The sequence below is a fragment of the Desmodus rotundus genome, chromosome 2 (assembly GCF_022682495.2).
Source record: "Desmodus rotundus isolate HL8 chromosome 2, HLdesRot8A.1, whole genome shotgun sequence".
Classification (NCBI taxonomy): Eukaryota; Metazoa; Chordata; class Mammalia; order Chiroptera; family Phyllostomidae; genus Desmodus; species Desmodus rotundus.
Genome location: NC_071388.1, coordinates 195,365,111 through 195,377,032, shown reverse-complemented (window position 1 = coordinate 195,377,032; position 11,922 = coordinate 195,365,111). Strand labels below are relative to the sequence as shown.

The 11,922-nt window shown below is 58.3% G+C and overlaps 2 protein-coding genes across 4 annotated transcripts; one reads left to right on the top strand and one right to left on the bottom strand.

Annotated features, from left to right (window-relative positions):
* Positions 1–33: 33 nt before the first annotated feature.
* On the bottom strand, positions 34–6,549 carry TMEM198 (transmembrane protein 198). 3 transcript variants are annotated; one of them, XM_045198146.2, is made up of 6 exons: positions 6,158–6,549; positions 5,950–5,982; positions 5,653–5,857; positions 2,503–3,078; positions 1,295–1,497; positions 34–919 (listed from the first exon to the last, which is right to left on the bottom strand). In XM_045198146.2, exons 3-6 carry the CDS (start codon positions 5,816–5,818, stop codon positions 782–784), a joined length of 1,083 nt encoding a protein of 360 aa, XP_045054081.2. In that variant the 5' UTR covers positions 5,819–5,857; positions 5,950–5,982; positions 6,158–6,549; the 3' UTR covers positions 34–781. The 3 variants fall into 3 exon arrangements, with proteins under 3 accessions (XP_045054081.2, XP_045054078.2, XP_045054082.2); XM_045198143.2 differs by lacking the exon at positions 5,950–5,982; XM_045198147.3 differs by having other exon boundaries at positions 229–919; positions 2,503–3,024; positions 5,653–6,549.
* A 174-nt stretch (positions 6,550–6,723) lies between these two features.
* CHPF (chondroitin polymerizing factor) lies at positions 6,724–11,535 on the top strand. The gene is made up of 4 exons (XM_024564160.3): positions 6,724–7,308; positions 8,284–8,857; positions 9,365–9,544; positions 9,866–11,535. Exons 1-4 carry the CDS (start codon positions 6,995–6,997, stop codon positions 11,123–11,125), a joined length of 2,328 nt encoding a protein of 775 aa, XP_024419928.2. The 5' UTR covers positions 6,724–6,994; the 3' UTR covers positions 11,126–11,535.
* The last annotated feature ends 387 nt before the right edge of the window (positions 11,536–11,922 follow it).

Here is an 11,922-nt window from a genome sequence, read left to right as displayed (position 1 = left end):
CCCATGGACGTGCCAGCCACCAAAGACCACCACTCCTGCCAGAAGCCGCACAGTTTGGCACATTTATAAAAGATGTAAAACAGGTTGGGGTAGAGGGAGACAGAAGCATGAGGTGTCCAGGGTGGCATGACAGACACCAGACATGCATCGTGCATTTAAGCCCCCTCCCCCGAGATCCCCTCCCCAACCCAACCCAAAGCAGCACCCCCACCCCCATCCCCTTCCACTGCCCTCAGGCTAGTGGCTCTGCAGAGGACAGGGGACCAGGGGAAAGGGTGCTGCAGTGGACGAGGACAAGAAGCCTTGGATGAATCTCGTTAAGAGGCAGAGCAATGGGGGAAGAAGGCAGACCTCCTCCACTTAGACATGCAGGAGAGTGGCCCATGGGACCCCAGCTGTGGGAGAGGAGGTGGGGCCAACCTTGCAGAAGCCCTACCAATCAGAAATCTAAGGCAAGTGTCCCAGTGTCCCCACCAAGCCCACCCCTCCATGCACACGCACACACAGGTGACACACTCACAACCCTGAGCACACCCCAAAGGGGCTCACACCTCGAGTCCCTCAGGGGCCCCTTGGGAGCTTGGGAGGGGCCTTTCCCTCAGGCCAGGCCTAGCCTGAGACAGGTTCTCCCTTCCAGCAGCCAGGCCAGTCTTCTCCAGGGAGGGGAGAGGGACAGCCGTAGGCCACAGGTCCAGGAGGGCTGGGTGGTGGACCAGCAGGCCTCCCCAAGCTAACAGAGCTGGTGAGCACAGAGTCCAGGGGGGCAGGAGCAGCTGTACTGTTATACCCGCACAGGGGGCCCTACACAGGCTGTCAGTGGTCCCCGGGACCCATATTCATAGTCCGTGTCTGTGGGTGAGGCCATGAAGGAGCTCAGCGAGCTCCCCGTCTGCCGGTCCCGGAAGCTCTGGATATAGCTCTGTGGGAGAGTGAACACAGATGTGAGTGCAGCCACAGACCCCTGAGGGCCACCTCAGGCAGACAGCCTCTCCCTGCAACCCACAAGCCTATGACTCACCCCAGACAGCTGTAGGCCCGGCACCTCCTCATGCTCATAGTCCTCACCCCTGAGGCCCTACCCCGTATCATACCTCATTAAAACCCTTACTCAGACACCTCTCCCCCATCCCAGAGCTGGACCCATCAGTCTCATGGTACAGGGGTTATGATGGGTGGACAAACGCTAAGCCTTCTAAACAGTGACGAGCCCCCGGGGAAAGCCTGGTCCTGCTTGGACAGAGTTTACAACACTCCCTGGTCCCCCATTCGGGTTGGAGGGGCTCGGAGTGCTCACCGGGGAGAGGACATCTCCATTGAAGCGTTTGATGGGCACTGGCCTGCGCCGATAAGCAGGGTCAGGAGGTCCAGGCCTTGCAGGGGCCCGGGCACCTCTGGAGGGAGGGCGCGGGGGTCTCTTCTTACGCCGCTTCTCCTTGCGCTCTTCCTGCTGCCTTATCCGCATCAGCTGCACACGTCGTCGCTGCCGGCTGATGACCACTGCAAAGGGGCGGGCAGAGAAGGGTCTCAGAGGCCCACGTGCGCCATCTGCACCCTTCCTACCCAGGGGCTCCAAGCTCCCAGATTCCCCCTGTGTGTAACCTCCCCCCTTTTTGTTCCTAGTATTCTACCTCCCAGATGGGATTTCCATTGATTTTTACCTCTAAAGGTCTTTGAGGAAGATTCCTAGACTTGTAGGTATCCCATCCCCAGCTGCTGTCCCTCTCCCAGCCATCGTCATCTCTCGACTGGACAACCACCGCTGCCTCCTCACTGGTTTCCCTTCTACGCTTGCCTTCCCCAGTGCTTTCCACACTCAGCAGCCAGAATGAGTATCCCGAATGCTAGATTAGATCACATCCTCCCTGCTTTAAACCTCCAACAGTGTCCTATGGCCTTCCTAATAAAATCTGGGGTCCTCGTGTGGCCCAGGGGGCCCACACAATCAGCATCCCTCCCCATCACAGTCCAGCCCCACTTCCTCAGCAAGCCATGCCCATTCCTTCTCACCTTGACCCTTGCTATTCCCTTTTCTCTAGCTCTTTGCATGGCTGGTTCTTTATCCTCCAAGACTCTACTTAAATGTCTCCTCTTTGAAGTGCCTTCCTTGAGCACCCTGTCTATAATAGCCTCAGAAGGAAACTCACATTACCCAGCATATCTCTTGCATATCACTCTGCACAACTGGAATTATCTCCTCTGTTTGCATGTCTATTATCTGTCTGCCCACCCTCACCCCCACAAATCTAACTCCATAAAGACCAGGGACTTTTCCTGTTTGGTCTTTGCGGTCTCTCCAGCTCTGCAACGGGCTGCTGCTCCATATGTTGTGGAATGAATGCACCACTGAGGTCCTATCTTCCCAGACCACGAGCGAGTCACCTCTCTAATCCCACTGCGGCCTTCCGACACTGGTGCACAGCTTCTCCCCCTCCCGAATTGCTCACCGCTGCCATCCAACCCCCCGTTTCTCTTATGCCCACCCTGCTCAGCGCCCTCTCTCACCTTCGGTGTGGGAGTCCCCCTCGGCCGTCACCCTCCACTGCACCAGAACACCCATCAGGCTGAGCAGGGGCCAAAGCGCCAGCAGGGCCCAGCTCCTCCAGCAGAGGGGAGGCACAGGGGCGGCCCGCAACCGCTCCACGGCGTAGCGCCCCAGCAGCAGCAGCTCAGCAAAGTAGTCCGCGGCGGTGGCGATGAGTGCGGCACCAGTCACAGCGGTGGCCAGAGTGGTGAGAGGGCGGGGCCAGCGCAGCGTGAGCAGGGCGCAGAGCAGGCCGCCCCCCAGCAGCAGCCCCAGTGGGCCCCACACGGAGCCGGGCTGGTAGTAGGGCGCGGAGCCCAGAAGGGCGGCAGCGGCGAGCAGCAGACCGAGCAGCAGCCCCACCAGGAAGAGGCCCACGCTGCGCACCAGCATGGCCACCAGCCCGCAGAGCAGCCCGATGCCCAGCGCGATGCCCGCACTCGCCCCGGCACTCAGCTGTGTCTCCAGCACCCGCTCTCGGTAGCACAGCAGGAAGATGACCACTGAACCAAACAGCAACCCAGTGAGGAACAGCACTGCCTTGAAGCAGCGGTAACCTAGAGGGGAACAGGGGCTAGTGAGGGGCCAACATGAGGTCACCGGGATGGAGGCAAGGAGTCTGAGAGGCCAGAAACATGGAATCAGAGGAACCAGAGGCAGGGCACTAAGATAAGAGAATTGGGGGTCACTGGGGCCCTGAGGGCACCAGTGATGGGGCCACTGGGGTCAAGGGAGGTCAGAGAGATAGGTCACCAGGAGTCATTTGGAAAACGGAGAGACAGTCACCAAAATGAACGTGGGGTCTTCGAGGGTTAGAGCAGTCAGAGATAGGTCACGGGGTCAGAAGGGAATCAGTGGTGGGTCACTGGGGTCTTTGGAGTTGTAGGAGTCAGAAATAGGTCACAGGGTCAGAAGGGGAGCTGCATTGGGGTCTGGGGAGGGACTGTTCAGAGAGAGGAGGTATTTGAAAGGCAGAAAGAATCTGAGAGATGAGGGTCACAGGGGTTCAGCAAGACAAGGTCTTGGAGGGGTCACAAGGCTTCAGAGACATGACATCATGAAAAGGTTACAAAGAGAACAGGGAAGCGGGGTTATTAGGGACTGGCTCCAAGAGATGAGGTCTCTGCAGGTCAGGGGGACCAACAGCCTGGAATCATTGAGAGTATTAAAGGGTTTCAGAGAGAGGGTAATATTGAGGCCAGAGAAATGGGATCTCTGAGATCATAGTGGAGGAGGGGCAATGAGGCAATGAGATCCTAGGAATCAGAGAGTTAGGAGAAATGGAATCAGAAGAATAAAAGTTGATGAGATAACTGGGGCAGGGGTCACTAGGGCTTACAAGGGGTCATAACCCACCATAAGGGGTCAAAGAGGATTATAGAGTGAAATAGTGGTTCTGGAGTTCCAGGAAAACGAGCTTATAGGGCCATTGGGCCGCTTAAGGGTACCTGGAAGAGTGAGGGACTTGTAGATCCTAAATAGTTGGGAGGATGGGGGTAAAGGGTCAGGGAGAGCCAAAGACAAAGGTCAAAGAGGAGACTCAGTTCTGGGAAGGAATGGAAGCCTCAGTGTCCAGGACGTTCTCAGGTCAGGAAGAGGAGAAGGGCATGCACAGGAGCTCAGTCCAAGGGCCAGGGAGTGGGGGCACTCAAGTGGGGTAAGGTGACGGGGAAGCACGGGAGAGGGAATGTCAGGATGTGATGAGCAACTGCAGAGGGAGTGGGTATGGATAGGAGAGGGAGGGAGGTGACACAGCCTCTTTGGAGGCCCACAATGTATCCTGAACCCTAGGAGGGGCATTTTCTTCTGCCCACTCTGCAGTTGTTCAGCCAAGCATTTGGGGGTGGAAAGAAAAGGACCATCTGGCTCCCATTCCTGCCTACCACCCAGCCACTCTAGGGGGAGGTGTAGAGGCATCAGAGCACAAGTCTCACCCCACCTCTGCCCAGCCTGCAACCCAGACCTGCAAACTTCCTTTGCACTTCTTCCAGCCACTTACAATGTACCTCTGGAGGCTTTCCTTGGACCCCCAGCCGATAGAGCTTGCTCTCCTCTCTGAAGTTCTGTAACTCTGGCCGTAGAGTCACTGGGCACTTACTCCACTAGTCCACCTAGCACCTTTGTGCAAATTAGAAAAAGGTGTGCCATCCTCTAAGCAAAGCAGCCCAGTGCCAAGGCCTAGAGTTTGGCTGGATTTCAGGCCCACTTGCCCACTCAACTGAGCTCCCTTGTATAGTAGCCATCCTGTAGGACAGTTCATGGCAGCCCTGATTACTGGAGCCCACCTTGTGGGCAACCTCCATGTGTGTGACTACCGTCTAGCCTACTCTACAGCTGACCCGTGCACAACACAAGATTGAACTTCACGGGCCCACTTATGCATGGATATTTTCAGTAAATATACAGTCAGCCCTCCATATCCCCAGGTTTTACATGCACGAATTCAACTGAAATACAGGCTGAAAACAGTATTTGGGGTCCAAGGTTGGGAATCTGCAGGTGCTGAGGGCCCTCTTAAGTTATGCATGGATTTTCGACTGTACCCCCAACCCTTGTGTTATTCAAGGGTCAATTATAACGTGTATCACAAGTGAGAATGTTCCAGCAGTCTCTCCCGCACCTATACTTAGCATGTCTAATCACTCTGCTAAGTGTTTTCATTTTCTAGCTAGCACGCTGACCCAAACACATCTTCATCACAATAGCTAGTATTTATTGAGTCCCTGCTACTTTTCACAACAACACTACGGGAGGTAAACATCGTTGTTCCCACTGTTCAGATGAGAAGACTGAGGCTCAGGCAGGTTAATGTACTCACATTAGGAAGGCATCACAATTAGGAAGGTACAAAGCCAGGTTCAAATGGAAGCATGCCTAATTCAAAAACCTGTGTTCTCTAGGATCTAGCGTCTAAGAGGATCTACGAACAGGTAGGATGAACGAAAGTAAGAAAAGATAGTTATTCGTGCTAGTAGCAGTGGTGCTGGTGGAGGTGATGGTGGTGGTGATGGTGGTAGTGGTGGCAGTGATGGTGGTGGTGGTGAAGTTCTGGAGATTTGGGGTGCCTCAGAAAAATAACTTAGGGAAACAATGGGAAGCCCAGGTGAAGGAAGCCCAGTTGGGGGTCTCACCGAAGAAGCAGTAGACGACTCCAAACAGACAGCACATGATGCAGATGAGAGCCGGCAGTGCCTCGTACCTGCGCTCCAGGGGCTGTTCACAGGGTGCACCCCAAAAGGCATCATCTGGCTCAGGGGGCAGCAGCTGGAACCGTAGTGTCGCCACAGTGCCTGGCATAATGCTAGGAACGAAAGGGACTCACCCTCCCAGGTCAGCCTGACGGAGAGGAAGTTGGAGTCAAGGAGGAGTCCTGGGTCTCCACCAGAATGGGGCAAGAACGGGCGTGGGAGAACTAGGCAAGGACACACCGGACAAAGGAGTGCTGCCCACAGCAGGCATCCCTAAAGTGGAGGACAAAAGACAAAGGGAACAAAAGTGCCTGGCTAGAGGGGGCCAGGATGAAGAAGTTAAAAGGGCAACTGGCTTGGGGGGAGATGAGGGCAGTGTGCTGCCGGTGAGGAGGCAGCCAGGAGACTCGTCTGTGGGCGGCTAAATCCGGGATTGTCCAAAATCTACCTGGGCTGGCGGCGACCTGAGCTTTTGAGTGAAAGAGGCTGTGCAGAGGCCGTAGGGTCCGGGGTTGCGGGGCTCCAGAGGCCCCAGATGCCTGGGGTCCAGGCAAAGTCCGTTGTGCGGGGAAGGCGGCTGCTGGGCCGAAGGAACCAGTCTGTGCGCGGCGTCGTCGCCGCCCCGCCTCCCACACCGACTGGCACTCCAGTCCCACGGCGTCCGGGGACTCGGGCTGGGCCTGGGGAAGGGTAAGGAGCGAGAGCAGGGGCTCGGGCTGCCCCAGAGCCGCGGCCCCATGCCCTGAGCCCGCCCGCGGCCTTTGGTGCTGATGGACAGCTCCGGCCTCGGCTCGTGACGTCACTCAGGCGCACTAGCCAGGCAGGGGCGGGCTGCTTCTGACGTCACCCGGGACGCACCAACCACGCCGGGGGGAGGTAGGGGACTCCGCCCCGGCGTCTCTCTCTCCCTCGCTGTGGAGGGGGCACTTCCGGGGGTCCTTCCCCTTTAACCTCCCCCTACTCCTCCCTCTCCGGTAGCTTGAGCCCAAGACCCCACCCCGGGGGCGGGGCCCTCGCAGTGACACGTCGGACCGCGGCCGCAACGGCGGGGGCTCCCGCGCCCAAAGCACGACCCTGGGCGATACAGAGCGGCGGCGGGAGGGGGATTGGAGCACGGCGCAGGGGATTCAGCTCGGGCCGCGGGCTCTGCTCCGCGGGGCGGGAGCGGGCCCGCCCGCTTGGCCCGGGCTCTCCGGATACGCCCCCTCCCCGGTCCCGCCCCCTCGGAGCCTCCTCTGGCTGCTCTGGGGCTGCTCCAGTGCCGGGGGCCCGCGGTCCGGGCGCCATGCGGGCATCGCTGTTGCTGTCGGTGCTGCGGCCCGCAGGGCCCGTGGCCGTGGGCATCTCCCTGGGCTTCACGCTGAGCCTGCTCAGCGTCACCTGGGTGGAGGAGCCGTGCGGCCCAGGGCCACCCCAACCCGGAGATTCTGAGCTGCCGCCGCGAGGCAACACCAACGCTGCGCGCCGGCCCAACTCAGTGCAGCACGGAGCGGAGCGCGAGAGACCCGGGGCTGGCGCAGCCGCAGCGGAGAACTGGGAGCCGCGTGTCTTGCCCTACCACCCTGCACAGCCTGGCCAGGTCGCCAAAAAGGCCGTCAGGTAGGGATCAGTCCCGCCAGCACCACCCCGTGGGCACGAGCGGGGACGGGCGCTCTGGGGAGGCCGCTGGGGGCCGGGTCAGGCTCCGGAAGGAAGAGACTGGCCGGCCAGGAAGTCTTTGGGCCCAGATAACTTCCGATGGCCCTGCTTCCCGGGGAACAGTGGAGCCCTTCTGAGGCCCTCTCTGGGTCCCGTCTGGCTTGGGCTGAACTTGTCCGCCTCTGTGCTAAACCAGCTCGACTCCATGGTCCCCCAAAGATCCTCTTAGCTTCCTGGCTGGGCTGCTGGGTTTAGATAAATTACTGGTATATACAACGGGTTGAAAGAGAGAGGGAAAGAAAGAAGAGAGAACTGAGGTTTACTTGTATCTCGTGTTCCTGGGTGGGACACTTCGTGATGAGATGTGTGGGAGAGGAGTGATAGAGCCATCCCATTAATGCCTCTGCCTAGTTAAAATAATTTCTCCTAAGTAACACAGAGTTCAAATTCCAGTTCTGCAACTTCTATGTTGTGGAAGAGAAGTTACTGGAACTCCTGAACTCCAGTTTGCCCTTCCCCCAAACGCACTCAATACACCCCCTATGTATATATTCCATTACATCATTTATGTAATGTATTTGTGATGTAATGGCATATGTACACAGAAATAAGCCCTGTATGCATGGTGTGTAGAGTACCCATGAGCCAAGCATTTGCCTAAGTGCTTTAGGTAAATATAACCAACCCCATTTTTAGATGTGGCTACTGAGGCACAGATAGGTTAAATAACTTGCTCAAGGACACAACTACTAAGTCGTGAAACAGGGAATCAGACACATAATAAACCTTTCATATCTGCATGAATATTGCCATCTCCCCCAAAACACTGATCTTTCATTTAATTCCACATGACCCCTGGGAGGGAGTTGTTATTCTTATCCTATTCCTGCCCACCCTGATTGTCTTTTTGATAATCTTATGCTGTCTCCTCCCCAGAACCCGCTACATCAGCACCGAGCTGGGCATCAGGCAGAGGCTGCTGGTGGCAGTGCTGACCTCACAGGCCACACTGCCCACTCTCGGCGTGGCCGTGAACCGCACGCTGGGGCACCGGCTAGAGCGTGTGGTGTTCCTGACAGGCTCTCGAGGCCGTCGGGCACCACCGGGCATGGCTGTGGTGACACTGGGCGAGGAGAGACCCATCGGCCACCTGCACCTGGCACTGCGACACCTGCTGGACCAGCACGGTGACGACTTTGACTGGTTCTTCCTAGTGCATGATACCACCTATACTGAGGCGCACGGACTGGCGCGCCTCGTTGGCCACCTCAGCCTGGCAGCTGCTGCCCACCTCTATTTGGGCCGGCCCCAGGATTTAATCGGTGGAGATCCCACCCCAGGCCGCTACTGCCATGGCGGCTTTGGGGTACTGTTGTCCCGTACTCTGCTGCAGCAGCTGCGCCCCCATCTGGAAGGCTGCCGCAATGACATCATCAGTGCAAGTCCGGATGAGTGGCTGGGACGCTGCATCCTTGATGCCACCGGAGTGGGCTGCACTGGCGACCACGAGGTGAGAAGTGAAAAAGATAAGCCGCCCCACGGGTGCCTCCTATCTAAGCTTGTGCACTTCCCCCGAGGGGCAAAGGGGTGGTTGGAGATATGGGCCTGGGTTTCCCTGCCAGCTCTATCCTTTTCTATCTCTGTGACCTTGGGTAAATTACTGGATCTCCTGAGTGTCAGTATCTTCATACCAATGGAAATAATTATTGCTTAGGGTTGTTACAAGGATTAGAAAAAATGAGGGAGCCTTGCACATGATAGGTGTTCAGTGTTGGCTATTACTATTTTATTTGAGCCCCTGGACAGCTCTGAGACCAGATGAGTGCCCATTTTGCAGATGAGCTAGCTAGCAAAGGCTTCCCCAAGCTCACAATTTAAGGTACTTAAACCCACAGAATTCTGACTGCAAGTCCACAAGAGGTCCTAGGAGGGGTAGATGAGATGCATACTGTGAGGTGAGGGTAGAGGCTGTTCCATCCTTCTCCCCATTATGGACTCTTTCCCTTCCCCTCCCCAGGGAGTACATTATAGCTACCTGGAGCTGAGCTCTGGGGAGCCCGTGCAGGAGGGAAACCCTCGCTTCCGCAGCGCCCTGACCGCCCACCCTGTGCGTGACCCTGTGCACATGTACCAGCTGCACAAGGCTTTTGCCCGAGCTGAACTGGAACGCACGTACCAGGAGATCCAGGAGTTGCAGGTATGGTCTGGGCCGGGGTTGGGGCAGGTCCTATGAGGTCTTAGAGATCCCAGGCGAGTAAACTCTGAGTACTAGAGTCAGAACACGCCTGCCTCCTGTCCCTGTTTGTTCCTATCCATTCTGAGAAGCCCCTCCGTAAACCCCCATTTTAACTCCCAGGCTGCTTGCATCAGGGGAAAGGATAAGTAGAGGCCCTGGGAGGGCAGAGGTTGGCAGGGGACAGGACCCACCCTGAATGGCACCTGCCAATTGCCCAGTCCCCTAGCTGTGTGCTGGCCCCTGGGGTCTGTACCTTGCTCACGGTCTGTTTCTCCAACCCAGTGGGAGATCCAGAACACCAGCCGTCTGGCAGCTGATGGGGAGCGGGCAGCTGCCTGGCCTGTGGGCATTCCAGCACCATCCCGCCCAGCCTCTCGCTTTGAGGTGCTGCGCTGGGACTATTTCACTGAGCAGCACGCTTTTTCCTGTGCTGATGGCTCACCCCGCTGCCCTCTGCGTGGGGCTGACCGGGCTGATGTGGCCGATGTTCTGGGGGCAGCCTTGGAGGAGCTCAACCGCCGCTACCACCCAGCCCTGCGGCTCCAGAAGCAGCACTTGGTTAATGGCTACCGACGCTTCGATCCCGCTCGGGGTATGGAGTACACACTGGATCTGCAGCTGGAGGCGCTGACCCCCCAGGGTGGCCGCCGGCCCCTCACTCACCGAGTGCAGCTGCTGCGGCCACTGAGCCGAGTGGAGATCTTGCCAGTGCCCTATGTCACCGAGGCCTCACGTCTCACTGTGTTACTGCCTCTGGCTGCGGCCGAGCGTGACCTGGCCCCTGGCTTCCTGGAAGCCTTTGCCACTGCAGCTCTGGAGCCTGGCGATACCGCAGCGGCCTTGACCCTGCTGCTGCTGTATGAGCCACGACAGGCCCAGCGGGCCGCCCATGCAGATGTCTTCGCCCCTGTCAAGGCCCATGTGGCAGAGCTGGAGCAGCGCTTTCCAGGTGCTCGGGTCCCCTGGCTCAGTGTGCAGACAGCCGCCCCCTCACCACTGCGCCTCATGGATCTGCTTTCTAAGAAGCACCCGCTGGACACACTGTTCCTGCTGGCCGGGCCGGACACGGTACTCACACCTGACTTTCTGAACCGCTGCCGCATGCACGCCATCTCTGGCTGGCAGACCTTCTTTCCCATGCATTTCCAGGCCTTCCACCCAGCTGTGGCCCCACCACAGGGCCCAGGACCCCCAGAACTTGGCCGAGACACGGGCCACTTTGACCGCCAGGTAGCCAGTGAAGCCTGCTTCTATAACTCTGACTACGTGGCAGCCCGAGGGCGGCTGGCAGCGGCCTCAGAGCAGGAGGAGGAGCTCCTGGAGAGCATGGATGTGTACGAGCTGTTCCTGCGCTTCTCCAGCCTGCACGTGCTGCGGGCAGTGGAGCCAGCGCTGATGCAGCGCTACCGGGCCCAGACGTGCAGCGCACGGCTCAGTGAGGACCTCTACCATCGCTGCCGCCAGAGCATGCTGGAGGGCCTTGGCTCCCGCACCCAGCTCGCCATGCTGCTCTTCGAGCAGGAGCAGGGCAACAGCACCTGACCCCACCCTGCACTCCAAAACCTTGGCCTGGCGGTGCTTCTCCCCCAACCACCCAGAGCCACCCGCCAGCCTCCCTGGACAGCCTCAGACTTCAGAACAGCCCACTGGCCCCGTCTCCCTGGCTTTGTGGGTCCTCAGGCTGAGGACAAGCCCTGTGGGAGATGCCCTAGGAGCCACCCCTCCCTGCCCTGAATCCCTGCCCCTGACGCTGCTGATTCAAGCTGTGGCCTCAGTATTTATGTAGTGCAGTCTGTCTGACGCCAGGCCTGCCTCCGAGTCCTGGGGGCTGGGCTGTAGATGACATGTTGGGGAACGGGGGAACTGAGAGAGGAATGTGCGGTGTCTCCCAGCTTCTCCTTTCTGGACCCCTGATGAAGCTCTCTGCCTTAAATAAACAGGCTGAGTGTGGACTGGTGATTCTGAGTTTTTGTAAGCTAGGCAGGGAGCAGGGAGGGCTGGCAGTGAGGATGGAGGCTCCCTGTCCTGACTGGGCCTGGATTTCCTGGAACCACGTCACGCATACGCCCAGCCCTGACCCAGCCCTGCCCCAGCCCCCAGCTCAGTCACACACAGGCAGAGGATTCCTTATGCCTCTTTATTCTGAGTTTCATCAGCACTTTATAAAACCAGACTGGAGACAGAGGCCTGAGGAGACTTTCCCACTCCCAAGCTCATCCAGGGTCTGAAAGGCCCACCTGCTCCCTGTGGAGGGGACTCTGTGGGTGGGGATGGGGCAGGGGGAATCGGAGCTGGGCCAGGCCTGCTGGGCCACCCGCTCCCCCTGCCAAATGAGGAGC